Source organism: Hylobates moloch, unplaced genomic scaffold (genome assembly GCF_009828535.3).
Source record: "Hylobates moloch isolate HMO894 unplaced genomic scaffold, HMol_V3 SCAFFOLD_1, whole genome shotgun sequence".
NCBI classification, from domain to species: Eukaryota; Metazoa; Chordata; class Mammalia; order Primates; family Hylobatidae; genus Hylobates; species Hylobates moloch.
The window spans coordinates 11,921,208-11,944,179 of NW_026652276.1; the positions used below are offsets into that span (position 1 = coordinate 11,921,208).

The window sequence follows — 22,972 nt, forward strand, 5'->3', positions numbered from 1 at the left end:
TGTTTTTCATCACTTAAACTAAAATGACTTAACTGTAGTTCTTTTTTCTTTTCATAGCTAAAAGCCCCACCACTACTCAGTCACCTAAATCTTCTTTCCTGGCAAGCTTGAATCCAAAAACATGGGGAAGGTTAAGTACACAGTCCAACAGCAACAACATTGAGCCAGCACGGACTGCGGGAGGTAGTGGCCTTGCCAGGGCTGCCTCAAAGGATACCATCTCCAATAACAGGTGAAGTGGGGGGAATTTTATGTTGCTTCTATTCCCGTATCAGAAAAACTTAACATTGTTTCAGCCAGTATGTTTATTGTGTGGAGATGATACATAGACACAGCACTTTAATTTGTTCTTAGAAGCATAGTTCAAGAATTAGGTAGGTTCTCAGTTTATTAACCGTGCATCTGGCTTTGTCCTAAGTTCCAGTCATGCGCTTTGAAACTCCTTCCAGCATACCTAGCTGAAAGTCTCATATGTTCAAAACCAAGTTGTGTTCCTTGGGGAACCTCTTCCTCAGTTTTGTTCCAGACAAGGAAAAGCTGACATTTTCTATCCACACTCTTTACATCTTTTATGATAAAATTTCTCTACCCATTATAATGGAACTTCAGGATTTTAGGGGAGAGCCTTTTTTTTTTTTCAAAGTCCTTAGGACTTGTTTTATTTTTGGGTTCTGCATGTAGCATACCAGCATGATTACTTCCCTCTGCAGATAAGAAATTTTAAAAGACCAAATGTCATTGAGAAAATAAACATGCTCTCTTTGGTTTTGTTGGTTGTTTTTCTGAATTTCAGTGTATAAAAATAATTAAGTGAATGAATTTCTGAAGCCATCAGCATTTGTAATTTAAGCAGCCGGGTCTTGTTTGCCATAGCTTATTACATCCTTAATAGGTGCATGTTTCTGGTCTGTAAATCTTTACTTCAGCTCTCCAGGAAACACAAGTTAAGGATAATGCAGATATGTATGTACTTTAGAAAGTAAAGGGAACACTTAGGAAAGTGTTATATTGCAGGGTTCCAAAAAATTATTACACTTTGTTTACGATTCATGTAATGACCTGCAGTGTATTTTAAGTTTTTAAACAATTCTCCAGGTGGTACATCATAGCCCATTTTCAAAGTGAAAGTTAATTTGGTTATGGAATCTGGATTTATTAGTCTGTAAGCATAGACCAGGACGGATTTTAAATGTAGCAGCTGTTTGCCTTGATCAGAAGTTATATTCTTCCTACATACACTGGGACTTTAATATCTCCTTTTTGTTTCTTGTAGAGAAAAAATTAAAGGTTGGATTAAGGAGCAGGCACATAAATTTGTAGAACGTTATTTCAGTTCTGAGAATATGGATGGAAGCAACCCTGCATTGAATGTCCTTCAGAGACTTTGTGCTGCAACCGAACAACTCAACCTCCAGGTGCTGTGTCCAGTGCATTTTGCTGGTCTTTTTTAATCTCTTCCCAGCATCTCCTGCTACTCTTTTCCTTCATGACTCTCTAGCTTCCTGTGGATTTAGCTATCCTACATCGACTTTTGCCTTATATACACCCTTGGTGCTGGCATTTCTTTTACTTAATCCCTTGACTATCAGGATTCATCAGTCTGTATTAAACGTACTAGAAACCTCATCTTTGACTTTCTTTCCTTCACATCTCATCATTCTTGACAAATGAAGAAACTTCAGAAATGTCCTCATAAGCACATCTGTTTTCTAAGTCATCCTCTACTGTAGGTATAGATGATAGGCCTTCCTTAGGCCCTCTCTCCACATGGGGTCTCAGAGTGGCAGGAGAGGCTAGAGGTTTACTAATAAGTATTTTACGTTTCATCTCATTCTCAGTTTTTGTTTTTATTTTTGTTTGTTTTGTTGTTTTTGATGTACTGTGAGCAGTTTTGGTAGTATGTTTTCCAAGAAATTGTTCATTTTGCTGAGACCTTAAATGTATTAATTTAAAACCGCACCTTGTAATCTTGATTCATCTTTTCATCCTGGTATTATAGCCGCTTATTCTTCAGTTTTCTGTTCTCATCCTTTAAAAATACCCTTTTTTAAAGAAAACTACATTGGTTGAATGTGAAGATTTTCTTCTTATGTTATTATGGATACCTGGTTTTCCTCATGAAATATTTAGTGTGTGTGCGTGTGTGTGTGTGTGTGTGTGATTTTAAAATCATAATTTCCAAGGATTTACTAAGACTGTACCACCCCCCTGCCCTCTTTTTTAAGGGCGTTGAGAATATATTCAGTTCCTTTTGAGGATATGTGAGTTGTATATTTTTTAAGTGCTGTTTAAATCAATATAGAAATACTTTTCCTAACTCTTTCAGGTGGATGGTGGAGCTGAGTGCCTTGTAGAAATCCGTAGCATAGTCTCAGAGTCAGATGTTTCATCATTTGAAATCCAACATAGTGGATTTGTGAAGCAGCTGTTGCTTTATTTGACATCTAAAAGTGAAAAGGATGCTGTGAGCAGAGAGATCAGATTAAAGAGATTTCTTCATGTATTTTTTTCTTCTCCAGTAAGTTATCTAATAATGCCTGTGTATCTTTTAAGAATCAGTGTTCACTAATGCATATATTTTCATCTCAGTAATAATTTCCAGCAGGTCTTGGTCAAGCCATTGAGGGAAAACTTCTAGGTTTTTACACAGTTGGAGTCCTTCAACTTCTATGTATCAAAGTAAATAGTAAAACAATGAAATGGGGATTTAACAAAGCCCATGTCACTATTTCTATGGTTGAAGTATCTTGAGTCTTTTTTGCTTGCAAGATGAGCCATTAATAGTAGTCTCTCACCTGTGAATGTATTTTACTTGCAATATTTGTTTTTAAGTGTATTGAAGTTTGTATTAGTTCCTTTTAGGGAGACAGACGTCTATAATAAGATAGAGGAGATATATTTTCCTGTTTTGTACATAAAATACAGTTGTAACAGTTCCAATCAAGGGCGCTTAATGACCATATATGTCACCGTTTATAATGTGGATTACAAAGCCAGGAGCCACAGAGTGGCTCCCCTTCCTTCACTCTTAAGTGGGCCAGAGCAAGAGGGTAATCCTTGGATGCTGTTGACAGCATTCTCCTTGTTTTACAGTGGCTTAAAGAGAAGTCATCACTTGGAATGTTTCCCTCTGGATTATCTATGTAATAGGGCTTAGGATAGCTCTCCTATGTATTAACACTATTTCACCATGTGCTTGCTGTGCTCAGAGGCATTTGAGCATTGCTTGTATTTTAACTTGTGGGTCAACCTAAAGCAGAGTTAGTATTTATTGGAGATTCATTAGAAGCGTGACAGTATTATGTATAGTTTTACAACATACTTAAGATTATGTGCAATCTCTTTTCTGAAACCCCCGGAGTTTGGTGGGTTTCAAAGGCCCTACAGTGTATAGTACATTAAAATTCCCAGCAGTTTCTGAATAGCACTCTATATTATATGCATTAAATATTTTTATAGCATAACATGAATATTCTTACTAAAGTCAGATAAATAAAGATTGTAAATAGCCTTATGTCTGTTTGGATCAGATATTGCCACCAAGTGACTTGTGTTTTCAGAGCCTTTGGATGGTAGGGATTGTGAATACAGGATTGTGGGCTGTACAAAACAATTGTCTTTATTGAAATAATTGACATGGTAACATCATTGAAACCAAATCTGCCATAAAAGATAAAGATGAATAGATGAATTATTCTCTTTTATAAAGCTGCTTATTAAATCTTCTCTTTGAGGAGAGGTTTGTTTTGAAAAGGCCTTGTTTAACCTGTTTGTTTATTTGTAACTTTAGCTTCCTGGAGAAGAGCCCATTGGAAGAGTGGAACCAGTGGGTAATGCACCTTTGTTGGCATTAGTTCACAAGATGAACAACTGCCTCAGCCAGATGGAACAATTTCCAGTCAAAGTACATGATTTCCCTAGTGGAAATGGGACAGGAGGCAGGTAAGGACCATTGCCTGGCTATACCCTTGCCACTGGAATTTGGTACTTAATTTCACTGAGGTAAGATGGCAGGAGGTCTGGTAAAATCTTGATCGGCCCAGAAAACATTCAGCTGTAATGATGAAAGAAATTAAGCACTGTAAAGAATGAATCAAGTGCTTTCTTATCTTTAAAATTATACCATGTGCCTTAAACAGGATGCTTTATAAATATATAATCTAGTGATTGTATTCGTAACTTGTAATAGGCTTAGTTTTCCTTACATTGATACACTTCAGCATACAAAACTTCCTTAAGAACTTTGAGTTTAACTTCAGTAGGGATAAAAATTTTTTTGCAGCTGCGAATAACGTTTACATTTTGAGCAATATGATTTATATATAATATTAGTGGTTATAACTTTGTATTTTGATGGAGTCAAACGTTTGAAGTTTTACTAGTTTAATAAATATATATATTTTTAATGTAGTTTTAAGGACTCAAGGTGCTACAGGAAAGAATCGTTCTATGTTGTGGAATGTTACAAGTTTCATGGAATATTTTGACTGGAAGCCTAGAAAATAGGAAATTTGTTTGGTTTTTATTAATTTACTTATTTATTTTGAGACAGAGTCTTACTTTGTTGCCCAAGCCAGATTACACTAGTGTGAACATGGCTCACTGCAGCCTTGACCTCCTGGGCTGAAGAGATCTTTCTGCTTCAGCCTGCCACGTAGCTGGGGCCACAGGCGTGTGCCACCATGTTCCACTAATTTTTTTAATTTTTTGTAGAGATGGGGTCTCACTTTGTTGTCCAGGCTGGTCTCAAACTCTTGGGCCCAAGTGATCCTCCTGCCTTGGCCTCCCAAAGTGCTGGGATTACTGAGCCACCACACTCAGCCTAGTTTGGTTTTTAAATCCACATTTTGATGTTTTAAAAACATTTTAAAAACTTTGTTTGAATTAAAAACAATATGCATTGTTGAGTGATAAAGCAATCACATCATGGACTAGGGTTTCTTTTCTGCTTTGAAATTTAATGTAGCTTGTGGTATTCAATTTTGATCGTTATGATTTCCTGGAGGAGTTCATGAAATAAGGGGGCATTTTCATACCTGTGCTTGAGAAAATCATGAAGCTTTTTGTTTGTGTCCAAATTTATATAAAGTATGTTTGCATACGTATATATTCATAAAATGGAATATTATTCTCCACATCCCTATTTGTATGCTTTATGTGCAGGAGGGTCCAATCTTTTGGCTTCCCTGGGCCATATTGGAAGATGAATTGTCTTGGGCTACATAAAATACACCCACACTAAAGTTAGTTGATGAGCTTAAAAAAAAAAAAAAAAAAAAAAAACACTCATTGTATTTTAAGAAAGTTCACAAATTTATGTTGGCCTGTATACAAAGCCGTCTGGGCTGCATGTGGCCTGTGGGCCACAGGTTGGACAAGCTTGCTTTATGGAATCATACAGATAATCATAGTTTAAGTTTGTATCTGACTCCTGCCAGAGCTTTTCTGAAATGAGCAATTAAACATCATGACCAGGTTTCAACTGCAGTAGCTATTAAACCGCTTCATTCAAAACTATTATAGCAAAGTAAATTTTAAAGGTTAGTTTTTAATGTAATTTTGTAGCTGAAATCTTTGAAATCAACAGTTTTTGTTTTGTTTTGTTTTTTGCTTTTTTAAAAATATAATTCAGTAGGAACAGGCAAAATATTGCAGAAGTGAGTGTACTTAAATAGTTCAGGAATTTTTCTTCCAGAAAAATAATTAAATATTCATGGGTGAAGTATTTCTGCTCCCATGGATTTATGATGGGACAGACATCAAATGTTGTTAAGGTTTTCATATGCACGCATACACATCCGTCTTTTATTTCTTACGTATAAAAATTTTTTCTAAATAACTTGAATTGTTGGCTTTACCATTTACAGAACTGGTAAGTAAATGCTTAGTACTAGTGTGTCTTATGAAAATGCAGTTTGTATTAACTTGCCTTTATTTGAATTAATGTATATTAAATGAGAAAATAATAGACTAACTTTCTTTTCATAAATTATCTTGAGCTTTTCTCTCAACAGAGGATCACAGGCTTTAAAATTTTTCAACACACATCAATTAAAATGCCAGTTACAAAGACATCCAGACTGTGCAAATGTGAAGCAGTGGAAGGGTGGACCTGTCAAGATCGACCCTCTGGCTTTGGTACAAGCCATCGAGAGATACCTTGTAGTTAGAGGTACTTTCCATGTATTTGTTTTGTGTGTTATATATGTATATTTGGGAGAAATTTACATAAAGAGATACATACGTTATTTCTCTGTTCAATGTTGTTTCTGTTAAAACCTAGATGGCAGGAACTTATATTCCTGTCTTTTATTTTCTATTTAGTATATAGTCATACATTGAACTTACCAGGGGTTGACTGCTTACTTGAATGATGAGTTAATTTATCTTGGTGAAATGTAGTAGAAATGACGTTTTGTGTTTGGCAATTTTCTTAGACCTTTCTGCTTCATAGATCAGAGTGTAATATATACAGGTTGAACATCCCTAACCTGAAAATCTAAAATGCAAAATGCTCCAGAATCTGAAACTTTGATTGCTGCTGTGACACCAAAAGTGGAAGACTCCACACCTGACAACTTTGCTTTCTGATGGTTCAATGTACATACACTTTGTTTCATGCACAAAATTATTGAAAATACTGTATATGATTACTTTCACGCCATGTATAGGATATATAAATGAATTTCGTATTTAGATTTGTATCCCATCCCCAAGATGTCTCATTATGTACATGCAAATATTCCAAATCTGAAAAAATTTGAAATCTAAAACACTTCTGGGCTCAAGCATTTCAGATAAGGGATACTCAACCTATATGTGTTTTCTAAGAATATGTTCAACCAGTGTATAAAGGATTTTTTTTTTTCACACCTAAAATTGCTATGAGTTTAAAAGTCTACTTGGGTCTTCAGGGTATGGAAGAGTAAGAGAAGATGATGAAGACAGCGATGATGATGGATCAGATGAGGAAATAGATGAGTCTCTGGTAAGGTAGTATATTCCCACCATGTCATAATGTACTATATAAAGTTCAGGGCCTTTGACTTAAATGGCTTTTGCTTTGCTTTATTCAGGCTGCTCAGTTCCTGAATTCAGGAAATGTAAGACACAGGCTGCAGTTTTATATTGGAGAACATTTGCTGCCGTATAACATGACTGTGTATCAGGCAGTACGGCAGTTTAGTATACAGGCTGAAGATGAAAGAGAATCCACAGATGATGAGAGCAATCCTCTAGGCAGAGCTGGTATTTGGACAAAGACTCATACAATATGGCAAGTCTGAAAATTCTTTCTTTTGGTTTTTCATAAACTTTGAAACTGTTCTTGTGTTTTAGAATTCACGTTAACTTGATGGCTGGCTTTCATAAGGATAGGGGGCCCTAAATCACACATTTTAGTTCTGAAAGATGATTTCAAATATTTGATAAGGTGCATATGTATATGTAGCCTCCTCATTCATTCTACTGGAAAACATATATTCATGGACAGTAATCATGGTTTACATCTACTTTTCTAGATTTATTTCAGGTCTTTAAGACAAAAATGTTGCCATAAGATGATGTTCCATTAGGTAATCTGAAGTTGGGCATCTCTGAGTCCTTAAGAGGCATTTGGATGCAGCTTCCTGCATTGTCTGTGAGTGTCTGCTACATATAGCTTGAAGAGAGCCATTCTTCCCAGAACCACCCTTGGAGTTTCTCAGGCAGCCCCTCCTGGGAAGGTGGTCTCTAGGTGATCTCTTCTACGAAGTTCTCCAAATTCACACTAGGGAGAGAGAGGGGAATAGATCTCAGAATGGTCTTCTGGTAACTGTGGTGTCTGTGGCTTAGATTTTGGCTTTGTATCAGTTTCAAAATCTACATTTGGTTTATATACTGTCTTCTCATTTTAGGTATAAACCTGTGAGAGAGGATGAAGAAAGTAATAAAGATTGTGTTGGTGGTAAAAGAGGAAGAGCCCAAACAGCTCCAACGAAAACTTCCCCTAGAAATGCAAAAAAGCATGATGAGTTATGGCACGGTAAGATGGTAGATAAAGGGGAAAGTGGATTGCCAACTGGGCAGTCTTCCATTTTCATGATTTTCAAAGAGTGATTTGGATTTAGTAGTAAAATCTTTGAATATAATCGAGAAGTAAGTGAAATTACAAACAGTTTGATCACGTTTAATCCTCAACTTTAATATCTACAAAATGAAAAATTAAGTACCTACAAAATTAAATTGGGAAGGAAAATTGGGAAAAAACTTATTCCCAGTTCATTAAGAGTTCAGGTTTTTATGAAGGTTGAAACAAATTTCATTGGTAGAACACGTTCACTAAAGAAGAGACTGAAGGTAGTGATCATTGGCCAATTGGCCCCTAATTTTTTATTGTCATCCATGACAGTAGTATAATTATAGTAATTATAAAAAGTGATGCCAGGTAATGTAATGACCATCGAATATAACTGTCACTTTCTAATAGACTTATTTTCCTCTGTAATACTTCCTTCCTGTCTACAGTTTTCCTCTCTTCCCCCACCTCTTCCCTTTAAAAATACGATACTAACAATGCCTTAGAGTTAGACAATATTATTGTTCCATGGAGGACCCCCCCAGCCCGCCAACCCTTCTCCCTGCCGCCACTGCAGTAATTTTCTCACACTAGTTTCCCTGGTCCACAGAAAAGGGCCCTGTAGCACTTTTTTTTTTCACAAAACTAAGTTTGTTCAATATAAAAGGCTCTTAGTTTTGAGATTGTTATGTTTTTGGTGTTAAAAATGCCATTTTCTTTTATGAAATGATGGTGGTATGATTTTTTGTTATTTTGCGTGCTATAAGTAAATGGCAACTGTTTCAATCCCTCAGATTTATTTTTTTGGTGCCTTTACTTAATGCAGTCTAATAACAAAGGATTTGCAGACCCTACTTGAAAACCCTCACAATCTGTTCAGTCCTAAGCCTTGGGTTAAATAACCAAGTCTCTTTTACCAGATTTTTAATTTTGAGGTATTCGTCTAGTTATAAACTGGATATGAAAAATCTGGGAAATTTCTATAACAGTGAACTTAAATTTAAACAGTTTGTTTTTATTCCTCCAGCCATTTTACTGTTTGCCATTGTTTCTGGTATAAAGGAGAAATGTGGAGGAGTCAGCTTTCCTCCATTATAGTGTTTGTGTATGGGAGGGGAAAGTGAAATTTTTATAAGCCAAGGCACTTTATATGTAAGATAAAATGGGAAGATTGTGAAACTTATTAATACCCTACTAATAGGATTCCAAGCGTAGACTATTAACAACTTCTGTTACTCTTTTAGCGATGATAGGACCTTGGCTGCACTGGCTTAGCCTTTCTAACTTTGATCAAAACTTACTTTGATCTTTTGTCCTTTAGATGGAGTGTGCCCATCAGTATCAAATCCTTTAGAAGTTTACCTCATTCCCACACCACCTGAAAATATAACATTTGAAGACCCGTCATTAGATGTGATCCTTCTTTTAAGAGTTTTACATGCTATCAGTCGATACTGGTATTACTTGTATGATGTGAGTAATGTTGCCTACTTGTGAAGTTTTTATGGTCTGTGATTGATAAATTTCCTGTCGCACTAGAAATGGAAACTGATTCAGCTAAATGCAGGGATCCTAGCCCAGTAAAGTACAATGTACTCATCAGTGGAAACTTCTCCCCCACTTTTTTTTCCTCCTCGCCCACAGTCTTAGATTAATTCTCTTGGCAGATTTGTAAAATTTTCTTTAGCAATAAATTTGTGAAATTAAGCTACAATATGAAACTTGAACATGGATTTATTATGGTTAAAATTCTTTAGGTACACATAACCGGAAGTTTATATATCAAGTAGAAGTTGGGTGAAAGTTGCATGCTGCCTTTGAAATTTATATAGCATAGAGAAGAGTAAAGGAATTGGCCCTGTATGAAACATTAGCTGCAACATCACTGAATGATTGAGCCAGCAGCAGTGGCTTGGGGGGGTGCGCAGCAGTGGCAGCGGGTACGTGTGAGGGCTTAACAGTGTATTGTGGGAATTGTTGTTTTAGTGGGGACACAGTAATGAGAGGCTGTGTGTTGTATGTTGGAAACCAGCACGTGAATTCAGGGTACTTTGCATGGATTTGGGGATAATGGAAGAGATTGTGAATATAATCCTAATGTTTTACTACATGTAGACTTTTTTTTTTTTTTTAAACATTTTACAGAATGCAATGTGCAAGGAAATTATTCCAACTAGTGAATTTATTAACAGTAAGTTAACAGCAAAAGCAAATAGGCAACTTCAAGATCCTTTAGTAATCATGACAGGAAACATCCCAACATGGCTTACTGAGCTAGGAAAAACCTGGTAAGACACTCACTTCTGTAATGGTGGCCTTGGAAATGTTACTGGGTTGGTCTTGATGTATTTTATTACAGAAACATTGTCTTTACTGGACCTAGTCAAATGTTTATTAATACTGTTGATCACAACTTGCTTAATTGTGTGGCTTTAGCATGTAAACAGACTAGGCAAGTTTGGGGGCTGGATCTTATTGGTAGTATGTGTCTATGTATGAAATAGGAAAGTCACATAGCAGTTTGGCTGAGGATAGTCAAAATTATCTGCTATCATAAAATTGGATTCCAAAGGTGTAGTTGCTTGATTCTCTGAGCCTGCTTGGGTCAGGGACTCTAGAACTGCAGTGATAAATGTAAGCCACTGGCCATATACATTTAAATCGGCTGTCCCCAACTCTTTTTGGCACCAGGGACCAGTTTCATGGAAGACAATTTTTCCACAGACATGGACTGGGAGATAGGGCTGGTTTCAGGATGATTCAAGTGCCTCATGAAAGTGGTGGTCATATTTTAAAAATGAGCTTTCATTAGTCATGTTATACTTCCTTCAGGTAGATTAAAGATGATCTGTCAACGTAAGTGTAGGATTTAAAAAATAAAATATCAGATTCTGCATTGAAAGGCTACTTAATGCTCTATTACTTGATCACTTAGAAATTTCATATAAGAAGTATGAAAATTCTTAAAAATTAATTGACCTGGCTGGACGTGGTGGCTCACATCCATAATCCCAGCACTTTGGGAGGCCAAGACAAGTGGATCACCTGAGGTCAGGAGTTCAAGACCACCCTGGCCAACATGGTGAAACCCCGTCTCTACTAAAAATACAAAATTTAGCCGGTTGTGGTGTCAGGAGCCTGTAATCCCAGCTACTTGGGAGGCTGAGGCAGGAGAATTGCAAGAGCCCGGGAGGCGGAGGTTGCAGTGAGCCTACATCACACCACTGCACTCCAGCCTGGGCGACGGAAGCAAGACTCCATCTCAAAATCAATAAATAAATAAATTGACCTAAACAATTTTTACTGATTTTATTTACAATTTTCTATATCATATCAAAAGTTGTTTCTAATATAAGTTTGGATTTTTTTTTTTAGTAGTTTCTGATTCTCATCCAGATAATAAACTTACATTGCATCTTTTTACAGCCCATTTTTCTTTCCTTTTGATACCCGGCAAATGCTTTTTTATGTAACTGCATTTGATCGGGACCGAGCAATGCAAAGATTACTTGATACCAACCCAGAAATCAACCAGTCTGATTCTCAAGATAGCAGAGTTGCACCTAGATTGGATAGAAAAAAAGTAAGTTTCTCCCCAAAATCTTTAAATAATCTGAGCTTTTCAAAATAATGGGAAAACTAGAAATGTAGTGTATCTAAATATGCATGTTGGTCTTGGAGGCCTTGGTCATAGTCAGCTAGCCCTATTTTCCTTTCAGGCTCTTGGAACTGGGCTGTGATTCTTCCTTATCCTTCATTAAGAGTTTCTCTCCTCCCCACCCCCCAGTTTCTGAAATAATTTCTACAATTCTCTTTTCTCTTTTAGTTGCCGTAACTCTTAGACCAAGAAAGAATCTTGTCTTCTCTCACTGAAACTTTTTTCATTGTAAATTAGGAGTTCAAACTATCTCCTGCCTTTAAAAATTGATCCCTTATGTAATAGTTGGAATTAATCAGATCCATTTCATTCCCTTAACAAATCACTCCAATTAGTAAAGCCTGAAACAAAATCCTTAATATATTTTGAGTCTCTTATACCAGTTAGCCCCAGTATTGCTAACTTAATCTGTGTTTCTAATCTTGGCTCCACATTTGTGGCTCTGAACCACGGGGCCCTGAGCCATTTCCAGTGGAGACCGATTCTACATTTCTCACCAGCACTGTTTTTACTTAGGTCTTTTCTGTTCATTTACGTGTTTTTTTCCGCTAGGGATTTAAGTTTCCTTTCCTAAAGCCTTTATCTCCAAAAGTTTCATAAGAGACATTAGTAATAAAATAAAGGAGTTAGATGGATGGCAGGGAGTGAAGTGTATACTGAAAAGCAAAACCACATAAAGCAAACATTGTAGTTAAAAAAATCTTCTTGGGCCCGGCGTGGTGGCTCATGCCTGTAATCCCAGCACTTTGGGAGGCCAAGGCAGGTGGATCATGAGGTCAGGCGATCGAGACCATCCCGGCCAACATGGTGAAACCCCATCTCTACTAAAATACAAAAAAAAAAAAAAAAAAATTAGCTGGGCGTGGTGGCGCATGCCTGTAATCCCAGCTACTCGGGAGGCTGAGGCAAGAGAATCACTTAAACCAGGGAGTTGGAGGTTGCGGTGAGCTGAGATTGTGCCACTGCATTCCAGCCTGGCAACAGAGCGAGACTCCGTCTAAAAAAAAAAAAAGTCATCCTATTCGTATCTTTATTAGGATTCCATAAGCACTGATATTGGCATAAATTAGAAATCTAGCAGGACCTTTTAAAATCTCATTAGCAGGTGTTTGTAGTAGTGCTTGTAGGATCTTGGCAGATCAGAGCCAATAGGTTTCCAGCTCACCTGTTTGACCTGTCACCTCCATATCTATTTCTCTATCTAAATATAAATGTACCCAGGGAGATTTCATGAAACTGCAGCCCTGAGAATTGCATTGATATTTGGCAAAGATGATTTTTTTCTTCCCCAACTTGAATTTTCTGAACTTGCCATGGCCACAAGATAAATTAGTAATTACTCTTGCATCTGATTTCCTTAATGTATGCCAGGGTGCTATTGATGTTTGTAGCAATACAGCTACCTCTTAACCTTTTCTGAGTTATCTGTTTAAGGAAATAAGTGTTAACAGTTGAGTTGATTTTGTTCTTTTGCATTTCAAGAAATGCCACCTGTTTATTAAAGTGTAATATTGGTAGAGCATAGTTTCCTGACAGTTGTACTTTCTTTGTAGCGTACTGTGAACCGAGAGGAGCTGCTGAAACAGGCGGAGTCTGTGATGCAGGACCTCGGCAGCTCACGGGCCATGTTAGAAATCCAGTATGAAAATGAGGTGAGCATGGAGTCCGGTGATGGTTATTTAGCTTGACTTGTGCTCTTGATTAAATGTTATTTGAGTTTCTTGGTACTATGAAATTCTGAAAGACAATTGGGAGACTTTACTCTCTTTTCTCTTGAATGATTTGTTCTAAGTTCTCCATTTTTCAAAGGTTCAACTAAATAATGAAAGGCAGTTTCTTTCCTGGCGTAAGAACACATTTGTGTTGTTAGTCTTTAAGCTGATAAGTTGAAAGGATATTTTAAACAGCTGATAACTTTCAAAATGTTTGAATTACCTTTTTAAAAAAATCAGGTTTACTGAGATATCTTATAAATAATAACTGCATACTTCAAAAATGTAGTTTTAAGGGTTGACAGATGCAGTTTGTTATCACTTTCACGTCAAGATAAAGAGTACTCCGATCACCACAAAAAGTGCCCCCATTTCACTTTGCAAAATCAGTCATTCTATCCCCTACCCCATCCTCAGCCCTTGATAACCATTGATATGTTTTCTGTCCCTGTAATTTTGTCTTTTTTACAATATCATAAATGGAATCATGCAGTATGTAGCTATTTGTCATTCTTCTTTCACTTAGCATAATGCTTTTGAGATTCATCCATGTTGCATGTGTCAATTTGTTTCCTATTATGGAGTAGTTCCATTATATGAACTATATATTGAGCATTCCATTATATGAGTGCACCAAAGTATGTTTAACAATCACCAGTTGATTCACATTTGGGTTGTTTCCAATTTTTGACTATTTTGAGTAACATGGCTATGAACATTTGTATTCATTTCCTTGTGGAGACACATGTTTTTACTTCTCTTGGGTAAATGCCTCAGAACTAAATTGCTAAGTCATTTGGTAAGATAGAGATATGTTTTTATTTTATAAGAGATACAAAACTTTTCCAAAGTGGCCGTCACATTTTACATTCCCACCAGTAATGTATATATCAAATTCCAATTGCTTCTCATACTCACAACACTTGGTATTGTTTTAGTTATTCTAGTGGATGTATCGTGGCATATTATGGTGGTTTTAATTTTTATTTCCCTCATGATTGATATTGTGACCTTTTCATTGCTTATTGATCATTCATGTACTTTCTTTGGAGAAGTATTCAAGAATTTTGGCCATTATTTTCTTCCAGTTGGTGGCTTATCTTTTCTTTTATTTATAAAATGTCTTTAGAAGAGCAGAAATTTTCAGTTTTGATGAAATCCAGTTTATCTTTTTTTTTTCTTGTTTGTGCTTTTTGCATCCTAAGAAATCTTTCTCTAAACCATGGTCTCAGATTTTTCTTATATGTGTTTTTCTAGAAGTTTTATCGTTTTGGCTTTTCATCTGTGATTCATTTTAAGTTAATTTATATATGTATATTAATTACAATTTGAAGTTCCTTAAGACATAGGCTATTCAGATTTTTTTTGCACTATTTGCTGAAAAGACCATTCTTTTTCCTATTTAATTACCTTGACCCCTTTGTGGGAAACCGGTTGATTGTGATGTCTGGATCTCTTTCTAGATTTTCTGTTCTGTTCTTATTATTCTATACTGTGTTGATCACCGTACCTTTATAGTAAGTCATAATCAGGTAGTATAAGTCCTTTTTTTTTCTTTTCTCTTTTTTTTTTTTTTTTTTTTTTTTTTTGAGACGGAGTTTTGCTCTTGTTGCCCAGGCTGGAATGCATGGCACAATCTTGGCTCACTGCAACCTCTGCCTCCTGGGTTCAAGTGATTCTCCTGCCTCAGCCTCCCAAGTAGCTGGGATTAGAGGCATGTGCCACCATGTCCGGCTAATTTTGTATTTTTAGTAGAGACAGGGTTTCTGCATGTTGGTCAGGCTGGTCTCGAACTCCCAACCTCAGGTGATCCACCCACCTCAGCCCCCTAAAGTGCTGGGATTACAGGCATGAGCCACCGTGCCTGGCCTTCTTTTTTTTTTCTTTCTTTTTTTTTTAAAGATGGTTTGGTTATTTTCAACTTTTATTTCATGTGAATTTTAGAATCAGCCTGCCAGTGTCTACAAATGTTTGACAGGATTTTGATTCGGATTTCTTTCAATTCAGATCAGTTTGGAGAGAATTGACATGTTTACAGCATTGTGTCTTCTGATCCATGAACGTCGTGTTCACTTACCTGAATCTTTAGTTTTTCATTATTTACATCTAGAGGTCTTTCTTGCACATATTTTGTTTCCCTCCAGATATTTTATGGTTTTTTGATGAAACTGAAAATGATACTGTTCTTTTGTTTTCAGTTGTTTGTTGGTTTCTAGAAATACAGTTCATTTTTGTATCATAACCTTGTTTTCTGTGACCTTCATAAACTTAAAACTTTTTAATAAATCACTTAGGATTATTGTAGACCCATGGCTTGGGAAAACTTCTGTGAAGGACCAGATAGTAAATATTTCAGGTTTTGTGGGTCACATGGTCTCCATCACAACTACTCACTTCTACCTTTGTAGCGTGAAAGTGGCAATAGACACTGAATGAGCATGGCTGTGTTCCAGTGAACCTTTATAGTCACAGAAATGTAAAGTTCATGTGATTTTCACATGTTGTAAAATACTATTCAAATTATTTCTAATCGCTTAAAATTAGTACAAATTATTCCTAGCTTGCAGAAAGTACAAAAACAGACCCTGGGGCTGGAGCTGTAGTTTGGCCCACCAGTTGTATAGCTTGCTGCCTTGTGTCATAGACATTTATATCATCTGTGAATAAAATAAAACTTCTAGTCTTTGTCTTTTCTTCCTTTTCATATACTTTTAAACAGGCCCGTATACCAAAAGATTCAAGTAATGATTTTCTGTGTGTTTTATGTATATTTAAGTCTCTCGGGATACTTCCCCCTTATTCTTTCACCTGATTTTTTTTTTTTTTTTCAAGACAAAACTTAGAGTTTTGGGGCTTCCCTGAACCTCTTATGGAGGTTCTGCCCCTCAGCTTTCTTATCTGTAAAATGTAGGTAATAATAGTATAACCTCAAAGTTGTGACTGAGTTCATGTACATGAACTGGCTCATGGTAAGTATCATAGATGTAGCAGTTTAGTGTGTGATACTAACTGTGCCTATTTAAGTAATTTTAATCATGACTTTGATTTTTCATTCATTTTATTAAGCATTTTTTCCTTCTTCATGACTTTTAAAAAGCTAAGAGTATTCATTCACCAAAGGTAAAATTATAAGTTGTTGTGTACTGGAAAGTATACTGCATGCTAGGGTTCCAGGTTATGGCAGAGTCTCTGCACTCAAAAGATTACAGTGTAGTTAGGGAGACACAGGACAAAGGTACCAAAGAGTGTGGCAAGGTAGTGGTACAGGTGCCAACTGAATGACGCATTCAGACAAGGAGTGCTGTCCTCAAGATGTCTTGAGTTAGACCTTAGTAAAAGAGAACAGGAAGATTGAGAGACCATTTTCTAGTAGGAGATGGGGCCTGAGCAAAGGGTCAGGCTTGGTGGTGAGTGGCAGAAGTTAGTACTGCTATAGAAGTGTTGGGAGAAGGGGGATAGAAAGGAGGAGGCCAGATGGAGTGGGGGCCCTGGACTGCTGGCATAAGAGATATGGATTTTTTGCACCTAGCTTGATCATGGCAGTTGCTCAGAGGATGCGATTCTTATATGTTGATGCATCCAAATTTGTTACTCATAAGACTGCAGGAACTTTGCTCTAACCATTTGGTATGTTTTTATTCTCTTTAAACGTACATTCCACTTTCTTTAGCATATTTTTCTCTTACCAGGAAATATCTTTCCTCTCTCATCCCTCATGGTTCTGTTAAAATTGTATCTTGCATGAAACCTAAACAAGCTCAAAATGGCTTCACACAGATTGTTCTAAGGAGCAGGATTGGATTGCTAATGTAAGGTCAAGATTTTATGCCCTTCCTTCATGGGTCTTACCTGTTGACCTCAGAAGAGATTCCAGGAGCTGCTTCACTGGGGAAGGGGGAAGTACCTCCACCCCTACCTCACAAGCACTGGCTTTGTGAGATGCATAGGGCTTCGGGTTATGATTCAAATTCAGCTGTACATGTCAGCTAGTGGCCTTTAGGAAGAATTTCTAACTAGTTCTAGAAGAATCCCAATGAAAATGTCAGGTCACAGTGTGGGCTCCTATTTGAATTGGGATGATTGGTAAGCCAGGGAAGGATTATACCAGTCTTTGGGCTCACAAACCCCCAGGATTGGGGTTACAAATGACCCAGTGACCCAGTATCCTTTTGGGAACGTGAAAGATCAGGAGCAGGGAATGTGGAGCCTGGCCTGCCCACCTGCTGGCTATGTGGTTTTGGGCAAGTTAACATAAACTCAGCAGTGTCCTCTCAGCCCTTTACATAATTAGTGCACCTGCCTCCTCATGTTGTTAGAATGATAAAATGGGCTGAAATGTGTGAAGCACTGAGAACATTGTCACATAATAAGTGCCAGTATGTGTTAGTTTTGAGAGAAAAAGGTTATAACATTTTAAGTCAAGTTGTCAAACTTTTGTTTTTCTGTTTCTAGGGTTTTATGCTTTCCTTTCCTTTAAAAAGAAAAATGAAGGTCAACCAAGTACCTACCCTTTTAGTGGTGTAGTTGGGTAGAATGATAATCTCTGAAGAGATCAGGTTACTCTGTGGGGATGCTGGCTACCCCTAGGTTGTATCAGCAAAGCAAACATGACCTGGGCCTTCCACCTTCTGCAGAGGCTCACAGAGGAAGTACTTTTAGTGATTTAATATTTTAAGAGTCCTTTTAGAAACAACAGCATTGGATGAAGGAAATAGACTAATTTGATCTATGACTTCTGTTGAACCTGGTATAATGTTATGCCAAAAGGAGAATTAACTAGCACCATCTAGTGGATACCATGTGTTACTGCAGGTTTTTCTTTGCTTCTCTTTTGTTCCTCAGTCCTCTCGTGCCTGGGATTCAGTGCAGAACAGAATATACAAAGTACTCCCACCCCCGTGATGGAGCTTATCTTTTAGTTTGGGGAGGCCAATACATACAAACAGATTCATGTACACATATATGTTAGGCCATGTGGAAGAAAAGTAAAACAGAATAAGAGGATGAAGCATTATGGGGTCGCGTAGGGCAGTCTGAGGACATTTGAGTGGAGGCAAGTCATTGCGGTCTGGGGGAAGAGTATCTAGCACAAGAACAGAGAAGCAGTGTTCCTAGCCTGTTGGAGGATGAGTGTGGCTTGAGCATAGAGAGCAAGGGCAGAGTAGTAGGAGTCAAAGAGACTGAGCAGGGTGGGCAGAGGGGTCTTGTAGGCCGTGGTAAGAACTGGAGCTGTGCTTTGAATGAGATGGAAAACCTTTGGAAAGTAGCAAAGGAATGCCGCGAACTTGCGTTTTGTAAGGATTACGCTTGCTCCTGTGAGAATGGGATATAAGATGTCGGGAATGCTAGTGCAGAGACCATCTAGGAGGCTTTAACAGTAGACCAGATGACAGGGAATGGCAGCTGGGTAAAGTTGGTAATTAGTTTAGAATGCATTTTGAAGGCAGCGCTTATTGTATTTACTGATGGATTGGATTGTGCGGGTTTAGAGAATGGCCAAGGACGGCTCTAAGGATTTGGTTGGATTATTCATTTTGGGTTTAATGGTGATACCATTTACTGGTGTGGAATTCTAATAGGATTAGGGGTTAATCAGGCAAGCACCACTAGGCCCAAGCAGATCTCTGTTTTGAAAGAGTTAAACGTTTAGTGGACTACCTCTAAACTTTTAAGCTAGTGTGGGTAATTTTTAAGAGTAACTGTAATAATGCTAAAATAGTACCCTTTGTTTACAAGTAATCTATAAATGTTGCCTTCTTGACAGGGTTACAATTAGAGTTAGTGTATAACCTATGATATGAACTTGTCACTACCTGCATATCTTTGTTTATGGTCTGATCTGGCGGGACCTTGACAGAACATGAAGGAATGAGCAAGCTATGAACACTGCTTCAGGCATGTCCACATCAGGTGTCTCATGGAGGAGTAGTTTCACTTTAAGCTACACAGTCGCCTTCAGAGCTTGTTTAATAATACCAGTGCCCAGGCTGTAAGCTGTACCTGCCAGATCAGAATCTTTCAGGACATGGCACCCCTGTATGTGCATGTTGATAAAGCTCTGGGGATTCTAGTGCACCCTGGGAGTTGAGAAGCATTGGTGTCCTGTATGAGGCCGTCAGTCCTTTCTGTGCTGGTGTGGAATCAGACCTTCCATTATTTGTATTTTATTCAACATATCTCTATTAAATGGCTACTGTGTGTCAGGTATTATCAGAGATACAGGGTGACCAAAACAGTTATCATCCTGTGAAATATGCAAGCATGTACTGAAATTGTGGTAAAGTAATGTAGTAAGTATTTAAGTAGCTGAAAAATAAGCCCCAAGAAAAAAGGAACAGACTAACTGTTGGGAGCAGATGTTGGGGGAAGCCTGCCCCTTGAGAGGGTGACATTTGAGCTGGTAACAGTTCACTAAAGAGAAAAAGGGGAAAGACATGCATATGCAGACAGTGCCATATTGTTCCTGAAGGAAAGATATGTAGCCACAGTGGCACTTCTGTGAGTACAACTTGAAATTGTTCAACTGACACGTTGGGGCCCTAGCGGGTAGGAAATAATAAAGAGTTGCCAGTTTTTGTTTCAGGTGACCAGGACTGAAAGAATAAATCCAGTCAGGACATTTTGGAAAATAATCTCTAATGCATCCTGGTAAACAGTTGCTGTTAGTGTCCACATTTCCAAGAGGTTGGCAGTAAAAAAGCACAATTCCTAAAATTTGAAATTGTTCTACTTGTGTTCTTCTGTAGGTTGGTACAGGTCTTGGGCCTACACTGGAGTTTTATGCGCTTGTATCTCAGGAACTACAGAGAGCTGACTTGGGTCTTTGGAGAGGTGAAGAAGTAACTCTTAGCAATCCAAAAGGTAATGCCTATCTGTAAGTTAGTTGGTTTGTGTTACTCAGATCAGGTAATGGACTCTGACAGTTTATTAAACATATGTAATTTCTAATGGACAGCTGTGCTTACTTTCTTTTAGCTTCTGTTTTCTCATTTATCAAATAGGGAAGGCCTGTCCAGTTCTAGAGGACTTCATTCAGTGATCTGCACGCCAATTTTGAGAATACTCAATTTCTTAAATGTTCTTAGTTACCAGGTTTTGTTTTGTTTTTGGAAACATCAGCTAAAGTTTGGTGAATTGCTTGTTTTTCAGGGAGCCAAGAAGGGACCAAGTATATTCAAAACCTCCAGGGCCTGTTTGCGCTTCCCTTTGGTAGGACAGCAAAGCCAGCTCATATCGCAAAGGTTAAGATGAAGTTTCGCTTCTTAGGAAAATTAATGGCCAAGGCTATCATGGATTTCAGATTGGTAAGTTTAAGATGGTTTGCTTTTTGCAGTTTTGTTGTAGAATGTTCTGTGCAAGTACCTCAGTCCCCTGTAGTTTACTGCTATAGTTTAGAGCAATGCTTCTCAAACTTTAATACACATATGAATTACTTGGGGATTTTGTTAAAAATGCCAGTTCTGATTCAGTAGGGCAGGGGTAAGACTGTCTTACTGTCCGAGATTCTAAATTTTCCTGTCAGCTCCCAGGGCATGCCCAATTGCCAGGTTGTGGACCCCTCCTTGGATAGCAAGGGTTCAGATAATCAGGCAAGTTAAGGTGGTATTATTTATTTTTTAAAGTGTGACATTACCTTTTTAATTCAGTAGGAAAGTTTGTGCATGTAACTAAACTTCATTAAATTTACATTAGAGTGCTGTTGTGAAAATAACCCAAGTGATCAGTATTCATAGAGGTTGGAATGTTTCTGGACATTTCTTCATTTCTTTTTCTCTTGAACTTCTGGCCTCAAGCACTCCTCTCACATTGGCCTCCCACAGCACTGGAATTACAGGCATGAGCCACCGTGCTCTTCTCACGTTTTCGGAGGCACTTTATCAGTATGTTTAAGACATTTTCACCTGTGGCCAAATTGACAAGTTTACAATTTCACTTTAACTGAAGAGTGGGCAGTTTATCAGTTATTTTAGAAGTTCCATTTAGTTTTCTATTTTAAATATAGTAAGTTTTTTCCCTTAACATTTTTTGCTTTGGGATATTCAATAATACAGACTACAATGGAATTGCATTTAGAGCCCCAAATCAAGAGAATCAATTTTGTGTAGTGGGAGAAATAGTTCCCAACTATCGAATTTTCTTTCTTGGGGATTACTTGACCTATTAATATTTAAATGATCTCCTGAAGTGCCTTAGATAGAGGTAATGCTGGAAGTTCAGTGTGACAGTGAAAATATTATGCATATTCCGTTTCAGGTGGACCTTCCCCTTGGCTTACCCTTTTATAAATGGATGCTACGGCAAGAAACTTCACTGACATCACACGATTTGTTTGACATCGACCCAGTTGTAGCCAGATCAGTTTATCACCTAGAAGACATTGTCAGACAGAAGAAAAGACTTGAACAAGATAAATCCCAGGTAGGCTTAGAAGAAACAGTCGAATAGATCAAGTCTTTATTTTAGAAAAATGAGGCTTTTGTTAAATGGTTTGTATTTGACTCAGTTGTTATATTAATGTTTTATTTTAGAAGATATTAATTCTTTTATTATACTAACTAAGACATATGATTTCACAGTGGGTCACATGACCTATACTCACAGCAGGCTATAAACATCTTGATTAGCAAATACAATTCTAAGTCAAACCATAAATAAGGACTCCTTTCAACTAAATTTTAGATGGAAGTATTATGTATCTGGGCAGATATTATATCATCTTTTAGCATTTGAATCAGTAAAACTAGTCTCAGAACAGATTTATTTTCAAGAAAGGTAGCTTAATTTAGGAACAGTCTTATTTCTAGAGATCTCAGGAAGATATTTTTTAAAGGTCACTGTGAGTGCCAACAACTATTCCTTGGTAATACATTTTGAGGTTTCTCTGTGACATCTCATAGATAACCTTGAACTTCATATCATTACTGTATAATGTTAATGTATATAATTAACAATAGATAAATTATTTAACTCAATCTGAGATTAATAATGGTTCTGTATCTGGTATTAGAAGAAAACAAGATTCTATTTTTTTGTGGCACAGACCCCAAAAGCTTGTTTGGGCTGGTAACATGGACCAATATTAAATCAACTCTCATTTTATAAATTAAGTAAGAATAGCAAGTTAAGATTCTGTAGTGAAGGAGAGCGTCACCTCTCCTGATGAGTTGGAGAGGATCTTACGGTAGAGGGATAGGATTTTAGAGTGCCTTTTTATTAGAAGATTTGTAAGGAGATTCACTTTATCTCCCATATTAATTTGTAATTATTTGGTGCTGTTTGAAAAAGTCTGTTAAGAGAAATTGGTATTCAAAGAGGCTAAGTCCACCTTTTCTGTACAGAATTTGTCATTTTAGAATTTTTAGAACCATTTTGATTTTCTCTTCACAACTTGGTAAGTTTTAAACTATTACAGTGTTGTTTAGGATGATCTCTTAGGTAAATAATGGCAAAACAAAAAGGAGGAACAAAAAAGCAAGTAAAACAGGAGGCTCTGTTTTAGATACCATATATATGTTAATTTATTTAATCCCAACAACTACCATGTGA

The 22,972-nt window shown here is 37.2% G+C and overlaps 1 protein-coding gene across 29 annotated transcripts in view; it reads left to right on the plus strand.

The window, feature by feature from the left end:
* TRIP12 (thyroid hormone receptor interactor 12) overlaps window positions 1-22,972 on the plus strand; it is a 166,102-nt gene that overhangs the window by 132,802 nt on the left and 10,328 nt on the right. For 22 of the 29 annotated variants that reach the window (XM_058437454.1, XM_058437439.1, XM_032754018.2 and 19 more), the window contains 15 exons: window positions 58-232; window positions 1,274-1,415; window positions 2,327-2,518; window positions 3,791-3,942; window positions 6,000-6,172; window positions 6,915-6,988; window positions 7,077-7,276; window positions 7,896-8,023; window positions 9,378-9,529; window positions 10,202-10,344; window positions 11,483-11,639; window positions 13,268-13,366; window positions 20,173-20,287; window positions 20,576-20,730; window positions 21,680-21,844. In XM_058437454.1, the coding sequence (XP_058293437.1) occupies window positions 58-232; window positions 1,274-1,415; window positions 2,327-2,518; window positions 3,791-3,942; window positions 6,000-6,172; window positions 6,915-6,988; window positions 7,077-7,276; window positions 7,896-8,023; window positions 9,378-9,529; window positions 10,202-10,344; window positions 11,483-11,639; window positions 13,268-13,366; window positions 20,173-20,287; window positions 20,576-20,730; window positions 21,680-21,844 (2,222 nt within the window). The remainder of the gene's footprint in view (window positions 1-57; window positions 233-1,273; window positions 1,416-2,326; window positions 2,519-3,790; window positions 3,943-5,999; window positions 6,173-6,914; window positions 6,989-7,076; window positions 7,277-7,895; window positions 8,024-9,377; window positions 9,530-10,201; window positions 10,345-11,482; window positions 11,640-13,267; window positions 13,367-20,172; window positions 20,288-20,575; window positions 20,731-21,679; window positions 21,845-22,972) is intronic. The other 7 variants (XM_032754027.2, XM_032754030.2, XM_032754046.2 and 4 more) reach the window with 1 other exon arrangement.